At 34.0% G+C, this 18,473-nt stretch overlaps 2 protein-coding genes across 3 annotated transcripts; both read left to right on the top strand.

The window, feature by feature from the left end:
* LOC109343602 (desiccation protectant protein Lea14 homolog) lies at positions 328-2,214 on the top strand. The gene is made up of 2 exons (XM_019581989.1): positions 328-533; positions 1,916-2,214. Exons 1-2 carry the CDS (start codon positions 328-330, stop codon positions 2,151-2,153), a joined length of 444 nt encoding a protein of 147 aa, XP_019437534.1. The 3' UTR covers positions 2,154-2,214.
* LOC109343600 lies at positions 4,800-17,872 on the top strand. 2 transcript variants are annotated; one of them, XM_019581987.1, is made up of 4 exons: positions 4,800-5,025; positions 5,545-6,272; positions 6,376-6,474; positions 17,608-17,872. In XM_019581987.1, the coding sequence occupies exons 1-3, from the start codon at positions 4,974-4,976 to the stop codon at positions 6,466-6,468; spliced, it is 873 nt and encodes a 290-aa protein (XP_019437532.1). In that variant the 5' UTR covers positions 4,800-4,973; the 3' UTR covers positions 6,469-6,474; positions 17,608-17,872. The 2 variants fall into 2 exon arrangements, with proteins under 2 accessions (XP_019437532.1, XP_019437531.1); XM_019581986.1 differs by having other exon boundaries at positions 4,803-5,046.

Raw genomic sequence — 18,473 nt, 5'->3', positions numbered from 1 at the left:
ATGAAAGTATAAAAAATTATGAGGTTTGTGTAGGTTTAGAAAATTGAGGAGTAGTTTGTGTAATTTCACTAAAACTCAATGGATGTCAGTATAATTTACTCTATTTATTATGAGTATCATTTTTTTATTATCATTATTATTATCATATCATAATTTTTGTAATTGTATCTCTTTAGTGACTTTTTTATAGAAGGAAAAAAATAAGAATTTCTCTCTCTTGGAAAGAATCCAACTTTCTTTCAAGGAAGAGAGAGAAAGTCATGAAGAAAAAGGTATAAAATATTTGTTGTCTTATAATCTCACAACTACCTAACCAAAGTTGTGAAAATGTTTCACTTGTTGGACAAAGCCAAAAACTATGTTGCAGAGAAATTTGCAAATGTGCCCAAGCCTGAGGCGAGTGTAACCAATGTGGCTTTCACATGTGTGAGCCTTGAGGGCGCAGAATATCTAGCCAAAGTGTCAGTTAAAAATCCTTACTCCACACCAATTCCGATATCTGAGATCGACTACTCTCTTAAGAGTAATTTATGGTTAGTATAATTTTTCCATCACTTTTCTTTGCTTCTTTTCTTACAAAAGTGGAATTTATTTAAGGGATCATGACATGATGTACTTCGATTCTGTTTGTATTACTTAGTTTTATTTTGTTTGTTTAAACACCGGATTATCTGGTTATTTATACATAATTTCCTCGCACCTTATAAATTTTAGCTACCCATGAAAATATTATATAAAATGTATCACAATTATAAAGAATTAGTTGAGAGTATGTTAGACAAGTGAATAATTTATCTTAGTCAACTAGTTTATTTAATACTTCTTTGTATAAGACACTTTACATTTTATTATAATTTATTATTATACTCCAAGATCATGATTCCAACCACAATATTGTAGTTTGAGAAATCTATACAATGATATGGTGACCACGATTGCAGTTAATTTCTCGTAGTTTTTCGTGATTGCAGTCAACGTAATTTAAAATACTCGTTGACACTGTTAATCAATAAAATAATGTTTTATAATGGTAAAAAGTAATTTATAATATTTAAAAAAAACTTTAAAGTAACTTATTGGCATGTGAAATTTAGTTGAAATGTACTATAATAAAAGATAAGATGATTAAAAAAATAAAATACCTAATGATGTTTAGCAAAAGAGCTTATTTGAATAAACAAGTTACTATTTAATAAACTTATAACTTACAAATCAAATTGTATTATGAATATATATCATTCATGCACTTGATTTATTTATAAAAGAGAATAAAATATCTCCTAATATAAGGAGATAAGTTATCTCATACGTCCATTAAAATCATGACATGTGTCAGATTTAATTATTTTTTACAAAATTATTTTTAAAACAAAACAAAACAATGCACATATCATATTTTTACGGTTAGGAGAAGATAAGTTATCTCCTAGTATAGTACGAGGAGATGTGTTATTCTCTTAGGCCTTGTTTGGGAGTAGAGTTTTGGAGGGGAATGGAAGGGAATGAATTTGGAAAGCCTTCTCCTTGTTGTTTGAGAGTTGGATCAAGGAGAGGGGAATGTTTTGGAGGGTTTCTCAAACCTTCAAATCCCTTCATGTGTCTATTTTTAGAGATAAAATGTCAAAATAGCAAAATGTATTTAGTAATAATATATAATTACATATTATTATTCATTTCTCATTGTTAATTAAAAATAAAAAATATTCTTACATTATTATTAGTTTATCTTCTTTCATCTAAATTTCATACTCCTAAACAAGGGATAATTTCCTTCCTTTTTCCTTCCCCCTTCCTAAACCTTTGATCCTTCTTCTTCTTCCCTTTCACTCCTAACTCCCAAACAAAACCTTACGCACATTATAGTGACTTACCTGTCTTATTTATTATTATTTCAATTTATCTTTGGTGATGAAAGGGAAATAGCATCAGGAACAATACCAGATCCAGGGTCCTTGAAGGCTAACAACACAACAATGGTAGATGTTCCAGTTAAAGTACCTCACAACGTATTGATAAGCTTAGCAAAGGACATTGGTGCTGATTGGGACATAGATTATCAAATTGATATTACCTTAATTATTGATCTTCCTGTGCTTGGAAACTTCACTATTCCTCTTTCTCATAAGGGAGAGTTCAAGCTCCCAACACTTTGATCACATGTTTGCTTAGCTTCACCATAAGTATTGGATCAACAAAATAAATACAGCCTCCACTTTTCAGTATTTGTTTTACCCTATGGTTGTAACGATGTTGTTCTATAATCATGTATCACTATTACTTCAAAATCATGTTTTCCGATAATTACGTAAACACAACCATAACCACAAAATGCATAAAAGTAAGTAACATGTTAATGGCTATAATGAAGTCAACTCAAGTAGCACTCAACTTCAATTTTTAAAAGAGAGATAGTGTCTCAAGAGTCAAGACACTGCTCATCCAACATTGGACCAATACAACAATGGATTTGGATCTATTGTAATCACTCTATCGCTTTAAGTTATATATAACATAATATATATATTATTATTTATAATATATAACTCAATTATTAAAATGGTTTAATACTCGATTATATTATAAATAACTATGAAGTTCAAGGTCTGAATTTTTAATGTGTTATTTTGAAAAGTATAAAAAAATTATGAGTAAACCAGTTTTGACTGGTAAGATATAATACAATTTGACTAACATTTTTTAATTTTAACCAATTTAGTTGCATGTTTAGTATAGTGGTTATATTTTAGCGGTATGAAAACAAATTTATCAATTGAAACCAAAAAGTTATACATAGAGAGAGGGTGGCAAGCAAACATAGTTAGTTAAGCTACTTCAAAATTTTCAAATAATAATAATGACAGAATAATCATCAAATCAAACTAAGGATGCAGAAGAAGATACCAACTCTTCCACATGATTTAGGAATAGATTTTCCGTAGTTAAGCTAAGATAATTTATCATTCAAAAAAATATTATCTACTGTATTTCAAAACTATATAGTTTGATTTATCAATAAAATGCTATTTTTAGGAAAAGAATGTGTATAATTGGGTGAATTTTTTTCTTTCGATATTATATTTGTAATTGTCATTTGAACTAAATTATTATGATTATCTTCAAATAGGAACTCATATGTTTTTTGAAGTGTGGCTAATTTCTTTGTTAAAATAATTTCTAGATTTTCATCCAGTCTCTAATCCGTAGAACTAAATTTCATGTTGGTTTTTTTATGATTGAATTTATCGAATGGAAGACTAAATTTTAACTTCAATCTACCATTTAAAAAAACTCATCTAAAAAATTCATTTGTATTGAAAAAACACAAATAAAATAATTAGAATATTTTTACTTGAGACTAATTTCGTTAGAATCACAATTTTAATGGGGAGAGCAATCCACATTGTCACTTTGTATAAAATCTAGAAGTAAAAACCACTTTGTATAAGATCATAAGTAAAAACCTCTCATAATTATTGTCCTCATTGTTCCACATAAATCACTTTGTATAAGATCTAGAAGTTCACTTATTATTTCACCTTTCCGAGTGAATGAAACTTTAACCATTTCCTCCACCAAACAAGATTCATATATGTCAATTAATTCAAAATCAAAAGAGTCTAAATATAAAATTTGATGGAGGTTGGATATATGTTTCTAATTTATACAGCCCAAGCGATAATGTAATAAATAAATATGGTTCAAATTGCTAATTTTCATCTTATTTGCATTTATATTATAAATTATTATTTTGAGATTGAGGATATAAAGTCAATTGCTCAATTCTGCGTTAGCATAAAACATATTGTTTAAATAAATAGAAAAAAAGTTTTCTTTTATTATAAACCAAACACCTTTATTTTTCAAAAAAGAAACAAAAATACTATTCATAGAAATAATGGGCACACAATAGCAATTGTCTAGTTTAATAACTAAACCAAAGGACAAATTAAAACATAGGATACCACATTTAAAGCAACAACTCTTGAATAGGGCTGTATATTAACTAACCTTAATTTTAATTTTGTACACATGAATGTGCACATGGTTAGGTTGATTAGGTATATGATATTTTGATCTTAAGAACCATCCCACATAAAACAGTTATTGATTTGATTGAGTAATCTATGGATTCTAATATATAAAAATGAAAAAAATAAATAGTTTTAGTGAAATTATAAAAACTATATCTTCTAATTCTAAACCTATATAAAACCATCTAATATATATTATATTGACTATTCATGTAAAAAAAGTGATAAATGTAATTAAGTTAAACAAAATATGATATCTTGTGAATACAAGTACAAATAGTATATAAGTAAATATATCTTCATTATTTGTGGTTCATTGTAGAATAGTATAAGAGTGATTTAAACGATATCTTCTTAGAGTTATTAACGAATTTTATAAAGAATCAAGTTACTACATTGACTCTTATACTATTCAAATTTATCTTCACAATATAACTTTATTACACTCGTCATTTTTTTGTTTAAAAAATAACACTTATTTATCTTCTTCTTTTCGGTTGGTTAGTTAGTGTAATATATATAAAGAAAATAATTTGTTTAGGTAAAAAAAAGTAATTTCCATAATTTCATTAAACATTTTTAATATAATTTACTCTGAAAATTATAAAAGAAATAGAGATCCATAATCTCATTTATATCGTTATATACTAGTCAACCCAAATTAATATTAATCTTTCAAAATGAGATCCATAACTTACTACACTACTCTTATTTGATTAAGATTAAAACGACATTACAAAGTTTAAACATCCACTTCAAACAAAACCTTCTTCAATTGTACAATTATTTAAAATCAAGTTTGAGTTTAAGTCTTAGTAAGATAGAAATGAAGATACTGTAATAGTGAGTGACGCAGACAGTTTCCACAATAAACTAAGAGAGAGTGGAATAACCCTTAACCCACAATTTGTGGTCTCTATTCTATTTGATTCATAACCAAACATGCCTTCAGGTGCTAAGAAGAGAAAAGCTGCTAAGAAAAAGAAGGAAAAGGGTACCAATAACAACCCTCAAGGTCACAATTTTACCCCAATATTTTTTACTTTTCAAGTTTTGATTTTTATTTTGTTTTTTATGTTTTTGGTCAATTTGGTTAAATGGGTATCTGTTATTTATTCTTATTTTGCTTTGTTTAGGATTTTTTTAGGAATAATCTTCTTGCATGTATTTATCATTGAAAAGAGATCAGATTGCATGTAACTTTGAATAATTTGTTGGACGGTTGTGTTTGTGGTAGTTAGGACTTAGGGTTAGTATTGACCATATGTTAAATTTGGCTAGATGGGTATCTGTTATTTATTCTTATTTTGCTATGTTTCAGATTTTTTAGGAATAATCTTCTTGCATGTATTTATCATTAAAAAAAGATTAGATTGCATGTAACTTTGAATAATTTGATGGATGGTTGTGTTTGTGGTAGTTAGGACTTAGGGGTTGTTATGACTATATGTTAAATTTTGTTGATTGATTGTTAAATGTTATTGAAATTGATTGGTTCAATAACAATTGTTAGGAAATGATGAGTTGAAGTTTCATGATGAGAAAGGAAATGATGATGGTAAGGGTGGTTCACCTTCACATCATGATTATGATGATGACAATGACAATGACCATCCGTTCAATGAAGGAAATGAAGATGTGGAAGAGAGTGACCCTTCTGCTGCTCAACCATCTGCTGCTGATGCCGAGTCTGTGGAAGAAGTCCCTAGTGATGTTAAGATTGGTGAAGCCCCGGAAGGAAAACAAGATGTGGTGCTGGAGAGGGATTTGAAATCCGGGGAGAGTTTTGAGGGCACGAACTTAAGTCTTGTGCACGTTGAGTCTGCCGAGGAATCGGATTTTAGGAACGGGAACTCCAATGCTGGTTTAAATGATGAAACTGCCGCTGAGAATGCAAAGGAAGAGCCGGATAATTCAGTGAACGAGGAAGTTACATTTGATGAGATTGTTAAATCCATTGATTCTTCACACACCAAAATGACTTCGATTTTTGAGAATGCACCGGTTGGGGAGACTGATAATTCAGTTCTGGAACCCCCTATTGACCCAGTGAAAGCAGTGGCCTCTATATCTGAGGTGAAAAGCAGTGACACTGGAAGTGCTTTACCAGAGAAATCAGTGGACTCACTAGTAGGACCAATTGATCTTGCTGTGAAGAAAAATGAGGATAAAGTACATCCGGGCTCTTATAGTGCACAACATGTTGATGATTCTGACACTCAAGAATCCTCCGAAAATCAGGTTCTTCATTTTCCCATGTATATAAATTTCATCTGATACGTTTGTGAGTTTTTTATGTTGAAAAATATTTTAAGCTGTTTCTCTTTGCTGAATTGATATCCAGCCTTTGGTAGCATCAGCTCCACGTGTGGTGCAAAAGGCCTCCTGGTTGAACTGTTGTGGACTGTTCGAAGTTTTGACAGGCTCCGGCAGATAAGTTCAGGTCAGGAGTTGTTTAATCTCAGAAAATTGCGTCCCAACTTCAAAAGTTACTTCTCAGTTGATTCTACTATTCTTTGGCAGCATCTCATTTTATTTTCACGTATGTTATGTATTCTGGTTTTTAAAGTTTGAGTATTTTTTCCAATAGTGGGATACACAATTTGATATGGTTGTTTATGGATTTAGGAATTCTAGCAAGAATTCGAAAATGACAAAGGAAATAAGGAGTAGAGATTGAAGAATGAATCTGAACTTCTTATTAGAAATCATTGTAAATGAATGAATGGAAAGATTACAAGAAGAATTCTTATGAAAATTGAGATATCCAAGTAACTTGTACTACAAGTTCTACTAGTTACTTATGCAAGTTCCTTCTTATTAACTAACTTTCCCACCAAAACTAACTAGTAACTAACTACTTCCAATTGCAGAAGTACCCTTAACATAGCCCTCCCCATAGAACATTTCTTGTCCTCGAGAATGGAAACTAGGAAACTTTTTACACAAATCAAAATAAAACTCCTAAGTAGCATCTTTGGGAAGTTGGTGCTTCCATTGAACCAAAAACTTGGTTATAACTTTTCCTCCCCTCTTCACAGTCATCCTATCCAATATTGCTTCTGGTTCCTTAGGATTAGTGACTTCATCAACTTGTGTAGGCATGGATGAAGAAATAGGAACTTGACCAACATGTTTCTTCAATTTTAACACATGAAAAACATCATGCACTTTGGAATGGCTTGGAAGTTATACCCTTTATGCAACTGCTCCCATCTTGCTCAATACTGGAAATGAACCAAAGTATTTTGGTGCCAACTTCTCATTTCCCCTTGTAGCTACAGAAATTTGTCTATAAGAGTGAAGCTTCACATAAACCAGATCCCCTACAAGGAATTGTCTATCACTCCTATGCTTGTCAGCTATCTGTTTCATCCTGTTTTGAGCCCTCATTAAATGGAACTTGAGCACCTTGAGCATCTCCTCTCTTTTTGCCAAACTCCTATCCACCAATTGCACCTTAGATTCACCAGGTAGGTAGGGAAGATATGCTGGAGGTGGTTGTCCATAGACTACTTCATATGGTGTGGCCTTTATGAAAGTATGGTAGGTAGTATTATACCACCATTCAGCTAGAGGCAATCACTTAGACCATTGGTGAGGAGAGTCAGTACACATGCACCTCAAATAAGTTTCAAGGCATCTATTTATTACCTTTGATTGCCAATCTGTTTGAGGGTGGTAAGCAGTAGATAGATTGAGCTGAACTCCTTGGAATGCCATCAGGAAAACCATGTAACTTAAAGACATTGTCCATATAAGATTGAGCCACAATCCCAACAATGTAAGGATATGCCAAGTTCATGAAATGAGTAGCCTTGCTAAGTCTATCAACTACCACAAATATGATCTTCTTAGGGAGTCCCTTTATGAAGTCCATAGTGATATGTTGCCATACATGACCAGGAATTGGTAGAGGCTGCAACAATCCTGGAGAAGCAACAATGTCATACTTGCATCTCTGGCATTTTGAACACTGTTGGATGAAATGCTTGATGTCTTTATTCATTCCCTTCCAATGTATCACTGCCTTAACTCTTTTAGTAGTAGCATTCCTACCAGAATGTACTCCTGCAGTAGTGTTGTGAAACCATGCAATAATTCTTATGTGAGAGCAGTGTCTTGTCCCGCTACTATCCTTCCCTTTCTTCTCAATTCATCCCTGAGCCAAGTGTGATGTTTGTGCAAACTTGGGTTTGATTGCAACTGAGTTATGATCCTAACAAGGCCTGCGTCAAAAGATCAAGTAGTCTTGATCCTATCCATAATATCAGACTGTAGGTTATGAACAACCAATGCCAAACATTCTACTTCTTCCCTTCTTGACAAAGCATCAACAACTACATTGTCTCTACCTTGCTTGAATTGTATTGAAAAATCGAATTTCAGCAATTTGACCAACCATTTCTATTGAAAGGTAGTGGTAAATCTCTGATCCAACATATATTTCAAGCTCCTATGATCTGTTCTAATGAGAAAATGCTTGTTGAAGAGGTAGTGTCTCCACTTTTGTACTGCAAACACCATTGCTACCAATTCCTTCTCATAAGTTGATAAGGATCTCTGCTACTGGTTCAACACCCTGTTGATGAAAGCAATTGGATGGTGTTGTTGCATTTGAACAACTCCAATTCCATGGCATGAAGCATCCACCTCTACCACAAACTCTTGAGAAAAGTCAGGTAAGGCCAATACTGGTGTCTAGGATAATAACTGTTTTAGCTTATAGAATGTAGATTTAGCTTCCTCGGACCATCTGAACCCATCGTTCTTGAGCATATCAGTCAATGGCCTAGCTACTACACCATAGTTTTTCACAAACCTTTTATAATATCCAACTAAACCCAAGAATCCTCTCAACTATTTGATAGAGGTAGGTATAGGCCACTCCTGAATAGCTTGAACCTTAGCAGGATCAGTTGCTACCCCATCTGCTGAAATGAAATGACCTAAGTATTCAACTCTCTGCACCCCAAAATAGCATTTTTATTGTTTGGCAAACAAGCCGTTCTTCCTCATGACATTCAAAACTCTTTCTAAATGGATCAAATGCTCCTTCAAGTTCTGACTATAGATGAGGATATCATCGAAGAATACCATCAGAAACTTCCTCAAAAACTTTGAAAGATAGAGTTCATTAGGCCTTGAAATGTTGCAGGGGCATTTGTGAGGCTAAAAGGCATGACCAAGTACTCAAAATGCCCACTATGTGTCCTGAAAGCTGTTTTATGTATGTATGTGGGATCCATCCTCACTTGGTGATACCTTGCTCTTAAGTCAATCTTAGTGAAAATAGTAGACCCATACAACTCATCCATTAAGTCATCTACCAAGGGAATGGGGAATCTGTCCTTGATGGTACCTTTATTCAACTCCCTGTAATCAACACACAACCTCCAAAATCCATCCTTGCTTACCAAAATCACAGGACTTGCATAAGGACTTTTACTACATTGAACCACCCCTGACTTCAATAACTCTTGAACCAGTTTATCAATGATATCCTTCTGTTGTTTAGCATACCTGTAAGGCCTTCTATTCACTGGATCACAAGCCTGAATCAGTGGAATTTTGTGGTCATGCCCTTCCCTTGGAGGGGGTAATTGTGTTGGAGTAAAGAAGACATCCACATACTTGCCCAACAGTTGCTCAATAGGACCTTGGACCTAATCTTGAGATGCATGAGTAGTTAAGGATTGTAGCTAGGAATGGCAACGGGGCGGGTCGGGGGCGGGTTTGCACATACCCAAACCCAAACCCAAACCCAAACTCAACGGGGTTGAAAATAAAAATACCATCCCCAGGGTTTGGGGTAACCCGAACCCAAAGAAAACCTGAAAATGATAAAGTATTAAGGAAAATATGATATTCTTTTCGTGTAATTTTTCTCTAACATTTCTATTTACTCTGGTATTATTTCATTTCTTTTATGTTTGAAGATCCAATAGTATGTAAAGTGAACTTAGAAATTAAAAACAATGGGCAAATGATAGAAATTTCAAGTGTGAATTGAATTACCTTACTTCAGGGTGGGTTCGGGTTAGGGTCTTTGCTATACCAAACCCGAACCCGAACCCAAAATTTAAACCCGGGTAAAACCCGACCCCAATCACATCGGGTTTTCCCCATTAAATTCGGGTTCGGTTCGAGCGGGTACCCACGGGTTCAGTTTTTATTGCCATCCCTAATTATAGCAAGTGTCCCTCTCCTACAACTGCTTGTATCATTGACAATTGCACCCCCTGTCTAACATCTTCTCTATATTATGATCCTTTACAATTTTATACCCCATCTGTGTTGCTCCTCTAAGGATATGCCTTCTGCCTTGAACTGAGAACTCCATCCTTAGTTTATCAAATTTCCAAGTGATGTCTCCTAATGTTACAAGCCATTCCACTCCCTATACATCACAACACACTAGTGGAATAAGCAACACATCATATGTGAATGTAGTATTCTGTATAACCCAACTAAAGCTCTTGACCACAAATGAATTTTTCACCTCTGTCCCATCTCCTACCGTGACTATAAGAGGCTACAATTCATCAATCTTGCATCCTAATTGTTTGGCCCTATTGATGTCCAAGAAGTTATGGGTGCTACCACTATCAATCAATATGTGCAGTGATCTCTTTTGGTACTTCCCAATGACACGCATGGTTCTGAAATTAACTACCCCTGTTAAGGCATTCACTGAAATTTGAGGCTCCTCCACTTGCACACTGGTCTCATCATGTAGTGGATCTAACTCTTGTACTTCATCCTCTACATCTTCCACCTCCAAGAGATGAATTTGTAACTTCTTGTGGATCAACCCATGTTCCACTGAATAAGGTTCATCACAAAAGTAGTGCAATCATTTGGCCCTTCTTTCATTCATGAAGGCAGAGGACAAGTTCCTAGCCAATCTTGCTTTGGGTTTAACTTGTTCTGTGTCACTAGTGCTTGCCTGATATGGTTGCTTCAGAGTTTGTGCAGTCTTGTTGGTTGGTAATTGCCTGCTTTTCAAGGAAAGACCCACTTGGACATTGCTATTATTAGAAGATTCATACAATTTTGCCAATGTGAAAGCCTTCCTCACTGATTGGGGTTGGAACATTCTCACTGATTGGGGTTGGAACATTCTCACCATCATCTGAATATCATTCCTCAAACCCCCCAAGAAGGAACTCAATGTGTAATCTGCAGGAAGGTCCAGTTTGATTATAATTGCATCAAACTCCTCATGATACTCCCCAATGGTCCCTTTCTGCCTCAGTTTCATCAATTCTGCCATAGGATCATCACAAATCTCACCAAATCTCTCCAGCAACACCTTCACATACTCTCCCCACCTAGGCAGATTGTTCCATAAAGATTTCACATAGGCATAGTGTCATTTCAATGCTTTTCCCTCAAAGTGCATAATTGCCAATTTGACTTTTACCTCATCCGGTGTATCATCAATCATGAAAAAGTTTCACACTGATACACCCACTCCTTCACGTTGTCACCATTGAAATTGGGGAACTCAATTCTTAATAACCTAGTATGGCCAGAGTAGTGAAAAGATTTGTCTTGTTTGAACCCCCGATCTCCTTGGTTGGTTCTACTTTTCCAAGAAGATCCTTCTTCATCACCATGCTTCTGCCGAAACTCCTCAATAGATAGCTTCACTGATCCTACGAGAGTTCTTTGTAAAGAACCCGCAAGTTCTGCCAACTTCAGCTCTAGTCTCTCTAAAATACGATTCTCCACCCTCTCCTCCATCTCTGTAGGCCTGCATCCTCGTCCCCTTAGCCATGATACCTTTCCCGGAATTTTTTTGGCTCTAGATACCAATTGATATGGCTGTTTATGGATTTTTAGGAATTCTAGCAAGAATTCGAAAATGACAAAGGAAATAAGGAGTAGAGATTGAAGATTGAATCTGAACTTCTTATTAGAAATCAATGTAAATGAGTGAATGAAAAGATTACAAGAAGAATTCTTATGAAAATTGAGATATCCAAGTAACTTGTACTACAAGTTACTTATGCAAGTTCCTTCTTATTAACTAACTTTCCCACCAAAACTAACTAGTAACTAACTACTTCCAATTACAGAAGTACCCTTAACACAATTACAAAATTAAAAGACACCATATATCTGACCAATGAAATCAAAGTAAGAAAATGAGGATGAATCCTAATGTATTCAGGAAATGAGGAGGAAGGGTTTAGAGCTTAATGTAATCCGTGGCTGTTGATTTGGAAAAAAGACGGGACTTGTTGATTCCCAAAAGTATCTTCACTCAGTAATAATATGAAAGGTGGTATTTGATGTTTTGTGGCCCAAGAATAAAAGATAGCTATTCACAGACGTGATTGACCTGAAATTTTAAGTTGTTATATATAGGCTTTAGAAGGAATTTTCAATTCACCTTCTTATAAAATAGCCAATTGCGCTTGAAGCATTGATTTATTATGGGGTTAAATTAAATTTTCTTAGAGGCTTGAACTTATAGCCTGAGATTCAACACAGTCTTGTGAAGAGATTTAATTTCAAGTCTTGGGTTGTTGAAGATCGAATTTTAGAACACTTCATCCATAGTATTTTGCTTTCTGGCACAAATGCACAATATCAAAGAAAACTGCTTGACCTTAGGTCCAAGTTGGATTAATAATGACTTTTATGTCCTGACATGTCTCTAGTAGCAGTATTTATGCATCATTAAGATATTAGGTCCCGGTCAAATTCAGTTATCTACAAGATCGTAATTTTGCTTTATGGTAGGCTATGCCCTTCATTAAATTGTATTTGGTGATTGGAAGTTAATGTTTCGAGATAAGAACAACATGTCCTCCATTAAGTTGTTTTTGCTAAATGGAAGTCAATACCTGGAGATAGGAATTCTGTTATGATTGCTTTTGATTTTGAATGCTGAATAAATAAATATAAATGGTTATTGGTCTCCATTAGGCAGTCTTTCTCTTGTCCTCTCATACTTTAAGCCGAGTTCTGTTGTGTGAATAGACTGTAACCTCAACAACTCTGTCTTTTGCTCATGAGGGTACACACAGCCACACACAAACTAATAGAACTCGGTCAGTTTATTGATATAATTCTTGACTGTAACAAACTAGTAGAACGCTGATTATCAAACTCTCTTCCTCTCTACTATGGGTATTGGAGAGATCTAGCCTATGCCTCACTCTTTTTTCCTCCAATCAATAAATGCCCCCATTCATTATCTACAACTGTCTTATAACCACTCAGATTCTAAGTAACTAACTCCACCTCTCCCCCTCTAAACAGTTACTTCTGTTATTGTCGGATTATGGCCCTCTTCTTAATGTGGATCCTATGCTTACTCGATATCTATCACAAATATATGACTGGAACTGCTCACTCCATTGCAACATCACCGCATGTTTTTTTCTCCTCAGCTTTTCCTGCCGAAAGTTGTGATGATTTTATTGGTTTCCATCCCATTTGTTCTGTAGTTACTGTGGCCAATTCACTAAAGAAAATATCAACAACCAAGCCTTTTCTAAGCAGGTGGAGTCAACACTAGAATGCTTCTGTTATAAATCACAGTATAGAAAAAAAAATGTTGAGTTTTTATTCTCACTCCATGTTACCTGCAGTGTAAGATTATCACAGGATTATTGCTTTCAGCAATTGCAAAATTCCTTCGTTAGTCTTTTTAGCGTCTTGCAATTAGTGCCTAAAGTCCTACCGTGCAAGACTTGATCCTAGGATTAGTTCTCAATACTGAACATCGAAGTCCTTAAAAAAATGTTGCAGCCCTTGCATTTGGTTTTCATGAAATTGAAAAACTCTATGGTTTGCTTTGCATTAGGTCTTTGTTTTCATGAGGCTCTCACCTAGTGGGGTTTGGTGAGGGTAGATGTATGCAGCCTTACCCCCAAGCGGAGAGGTTGTTTCCATTGTTTAAACCCCTGACCTCTTGGTTATTAAGCAGCAACCTTACTATTGCACTGAGGCTTGCCAGGTGGGAGGTAAAAAAAAGAAGTTATCCCTGTTATGTAACTTCAGAAGCACTTTCTCTCATAAATAGAAAGTTTTTTTTGTTGTTGGTAGAATCACTTATATGTAATTTAAGATTGATATTTTCATTTTCATATCAATTCCTGTTTAGCATCATGCAGCATAGTATAAAGTTCCTGCAAAAATTATTGAAATTAATTTTTGTTGGTATTCATTTGCAAGGATTTCTCCCCACTGTTTAAACTTAACAGGGATCAGATTTTTGAAATCTTTAATGTCACAAAAAGTTGAGTTGGTTGGACAGCATTAAAAATGACTTAAGCCTCTAGTTTGGTCCGTCTAATGTTTGGTTGTGACCTGTAGTTTCGGGCTTATAAGAACCTGTCGGTTATGTAACAAGCAAAAATGCAGAGAGGAAATATATTATGTAGAAAACTTGATTTTATTCATCAACAAAACATAATTTATACAGCATGGAAAAGAAAACTGATGCAGAAAAAATAAATTCCTACATGAATAGTATAATGAGTCACATAAGTGCTCTAACATAGTAGATGAAAATATTCCTAACATCCATATTGGCTGTTTATTGCCAATGAATAGAAACATAACAACTTTTGATTCATACTAATCAACACTCCTCATTGACTCTGAAGCTGTAAACTTCAAGCTTTTGCCATATACTCTTGTGTTTAGACATCTCTACCAACTCACATGTCTCGTTTTTTTAATCACCATGAACTCCTTTTTCATTGCAGCTATCATTTTCTGGTCAGTTGCAGCTTATTCATATCCTGCAACATCTGATGGTGTAGTCATAGGTCCTTCAACATTTGTGTGTATCAGTTGCAGCTTCTGTGTAGCCTTCCATGTCTTTTTTTGCGGAAAAAGAAGCCTTGTTTGCTTCCCATATCGGCAGACAATGTATGTAGGAGATTTTGTTTCTATGTCTTCTTTGTGTACTGCAACTTGCTCATCTTTCATCAAATCCAAGACAACTTTTGCTTTTCATTTGAACTTTGAACACCTCTCTGCCTTCTGAATCTTTAATCATGCAGTTTTTGTCTTCAAACAAAATCTTATAGCCTTTCTCCATTAACTAAGAAACACTTAGCAAATTTTGATTAATTTCAAGAACATATAAGACATCATAAATTAATTTCAAACCTGTGTAACTTTTAATTTCAACTGTTCATTTGCCTTTTGTTGCAATATATGCCCCATTTTCAATTCTAACATTGGAAATAACAGTTTTGTCAAGCTCTCTGAAGAGCTCTCGATCATAATTCATGTGGTTTGTACAACCACTATCAATGAACTAACTTTCTATAGAATTGTTGGCGCCAAAGCATGATACTGCGAACAATCGCTCTTTTTCTGGTTGATCATCAACAACCTTAGCTTCTCCATGTTGTTTTTGAAACTTGCATATTCTTAACTGGCCACACTTATTACATCTTGCATCAGGCCTCCACCATCTGTTTTGTGGATGATTAGTTTTTTTTTTGCAGTAGGAACAAGGTAGAAAGACTTCATTGTTGCTATTTTGGTTATTGTATTTGTTGTTTACTGAACCTGTAGTTGTCATTTTGCCTCCTTTTTTTTGTCATTCCAACCTTTGTAGTTTTGTAATTTGGTTTGGAAAGTACTCTCCACTAATCCTTCTTGCCTCATAAGCCTCATTTGAACTATTCTAGAATGAGAAAATTCAGTACGAAGGAGTCTTACATTGTTGGCAATGGCTAGAAATTTATCAGAGTACTCCTTGATTGTTTCTGAATCTTTCATCCTTTGTATCTCGAATTTTTTGGATCAAATTCATCACTTGCATCCCTTTGACCCTTTCATTTCCCTCATATTCTTGCTTCATAAAATTCCATTTCACAGTTGTTTTCAGTGTCATTATTCTGTTAAAAATGGTGGGTGAAACAGCTGCATATAGACATGCTCTTGCTTTGGATTTTCTTTGTTTCATCTCCTTCACATTTTTAATTTGTGCAACAGTTGGATTGTGTGGAAGAGTTGAAATAACATAATCTTTTTCAATGACTTCCCACAAATCATTAGCATCCAAGAAAACTTTCATTCTAACAGCCCATGCATTATAATTCTTTTCAGTAAACAAAGGTGAAAATGCAGCAGACACTACTTTTGAATTCATTTTGACAATTTTAGGTAATAGAAGGTAATAGAAAAAGTGTTTTGGTTTTTGTTTGGTTTTGGTTTGTGTTTGTTCTCACAGATCACTCAAGATATAGCTCTATATACAAATTTGTTGATTATGTAGTAAGCAAAAATGCAGAGAGGAAATATATTATGGAGAATGTTTGATTTTATTGATCAACAAGACACATAATTTATACAGGATAGAAAAGAAAACTAATGCAGAAAAAATAAATTCCTACATAAATAACATAATGAGTTACATAAGTTCTCCAACATAGTAGATGAAAATATTTCTAAAAGCCATATTGACTCTTTATTGTCTAATGAATAGAAACATAACAGCTTTTGAGTTATACTAATGACCAGTTAGTTGCTTCATAATAATTGACTTAACCGCAAAGAACTGATAAAGTGTCTCTGCCCCATGCTCTGTATGCTATAAAGGACTCAACACTTATTAATCAGTAATGGCAAACGATGATTTTTGTATATCAATACTTTTAACCGAACAATATATAGCCATTCCTAGTTACCATTGGAAAATGGTTGATTATGTGTGTAATCTATACAAATAGAGTATAATACTGGTAGGGGGCACATGATCCATTTAGAATTAATAAAATGTGCACTTATTATTCTGAACCAAGAATCTTTGCTATGATTTGGATTACTAAGAATGTAGCACTATGATTTCTCTTGACTTGATGGAATGTGTGCTTATTATTCTGAAGCCATAATCTTTTTTTATGATTTCAAGTGAATTAATGAAATTTGTTGGACACAAAACGATTTGGATAGTGCATTTTTACTTAGTTTTCTATGTGAAAATAATATATTTCCTTTAGTTTTTTTCTTGGCTAATTTAGTTGTTCTAACATGAGTATTATTTGATCTTTCATAACCATTTTCATTTCCCTTGTTCTTATGTATGAGATATAGGGATGTTTTAGGATAGATGCATGATTCTGGCTCTTTTACCCGCTACAGCTAGGTTTTCTTAGCTGCATGACATGAGTGATTTTTTTTGGGTAAAATCAAGGGTATCCATAGGGTAAGGAACTAATTTCTTTCGTGTGTGGGGTTGCCCCTCCCAGGAATCGAACCTTTGCTCTAGTACGATATCTGGGGATCTAGCAAGGTCTTATACTTCTAGATCAATGCCTCGTTGGTTGACATTAGTGGTTTGTTTATGTATTTTAATAAAAGAAGCAATTAATTCATAAAACAATTATCTATGGAATTTCTCCAACAACATGTATTTGTTCACTGCATTGCTGTGTTGGCATACTAATTATTTTCAAGTGTGTCCATCAATTTATGGATAGTCTACTTCTTTCCGATAACACCGACTTCGGAGATTATTGTAGTATCGGCTTTCGTTTTGAAATTGAAAATTTAGTTTCTGATGGCATCATCTTTTCTCTGGATTCTCTTGCAGGAATACAAGGACAAGGATCTCATCAAATTGTCATACTGGTGAAGATTTAGGACTTTGTTCAGTAAATTTTGTGATATTTTGATTACATGTGTTCTTTAAGATTCTCCAAAAAAATAATAGGCAACATGCCTAACTATTTAATCCATGAGATTTTTATTGTAGTAATTGTGTTAGCAACAGTTTCATCTCAACATACCCTACTCTCAAACTTTACAACTTGTAGTTTTGTTTAGTCTGCAATTATTATTCCTCGTAGTTTTGTTAATTTTCACTCTTATTACAAAAATGTAGAGCATGTGCCATTAGTGACTTAGAAACATCTGAAAATCTAAATGAAGGTTCTTTTTTCTGTTTTGTGGTGTCTATTGGTGTTTTTGATCTTAAGTGCATTTGTTTCCAAGCTATTTGAGCATGTGATCAATCAAGGCACATGTGTTGTTTCACAAAGTGTGTTGCTCCACAAAGTGTCTATTGGTGTTTTTAATAATTAAGTGTTTTTCTGATCAATCACATCACATGAGACAGGATCCTCTCATGTAATGGAGAGGCTAGTGATATAATATGATTATGACATGTGGTTAAGTCAATCTTCAACGGTCAAGATTTTAAAATGCAAATTAATATATTTTTAAGTAAATTAATTTAGGGAAAATGACAACCACATTCTTTTTCTTTTCTCTTTCCCTCTCATCCCCAATCTATTCCATGGTTTCATGAGTAAAAAAAATGACATTCTACAAATAGATTTTACGGGAATGAGAATTAGAGAACCGATTCTCCATGACTCTTTTTTATGCTTCCATGAATAGGATATTGACTTCATCTTTTTCTTGTCAACTTTGTTAGGATCCAAGAACAATAATCAC

Source organism: Lupinus angustifolius, chromosome LG03, assembly GCF_001865875.1.
Source record: "Lupinus angustifolius cultivar Tanjil chromosome LG03, LupAngTanjil_v1.0, whole genome shotgun sequence".
NCBI lineage: Eukaryota > Viridiplantae > Streptophyta > Magnoliopsida > Fabales > Fabaceae > Lupinus > Lupinus angustifolius.
This window is presented reverse-complemented; position numbering and strand designations above follow the sequence as displayed.

Coding starts and splice junctions, on each gene's coding strand:
- LOC109343600 (XM_019581986.1), top strand. CDS start 4,974: ATGCCTTCAGGTGCTAAGAAGAGAAAAGCTGCTAAGAAAAAGAAGGAA. Junction 5,047..5,544: donor TACCAATAACAACCCTCAAG/GTCACAATTTTA, acceptor AACAATTGTTAG/GAAATGATGAGTTGAAGTTT. Junction 6,273..6,375: donor AAGAATCCTCCGAAAATCAG/GTTCTTCATTTT, acceptor ATTGATATCCAG/CCTTTGGTAGCATCAGCTCC.
- LOC109343602 (XM_019581989.1), top strand. CDS start 328: ATGTTTCACTTGTTGGACAAAGCCAAAAACTATGTTGCAGAGAAATTT. Junction 534..1,915: donor TCTCTTAAGAGTAATTTATG/GTTAGTATAATT, acceptor TGGTGATGAAAG/GGAAATAGCATCAGGAACAA.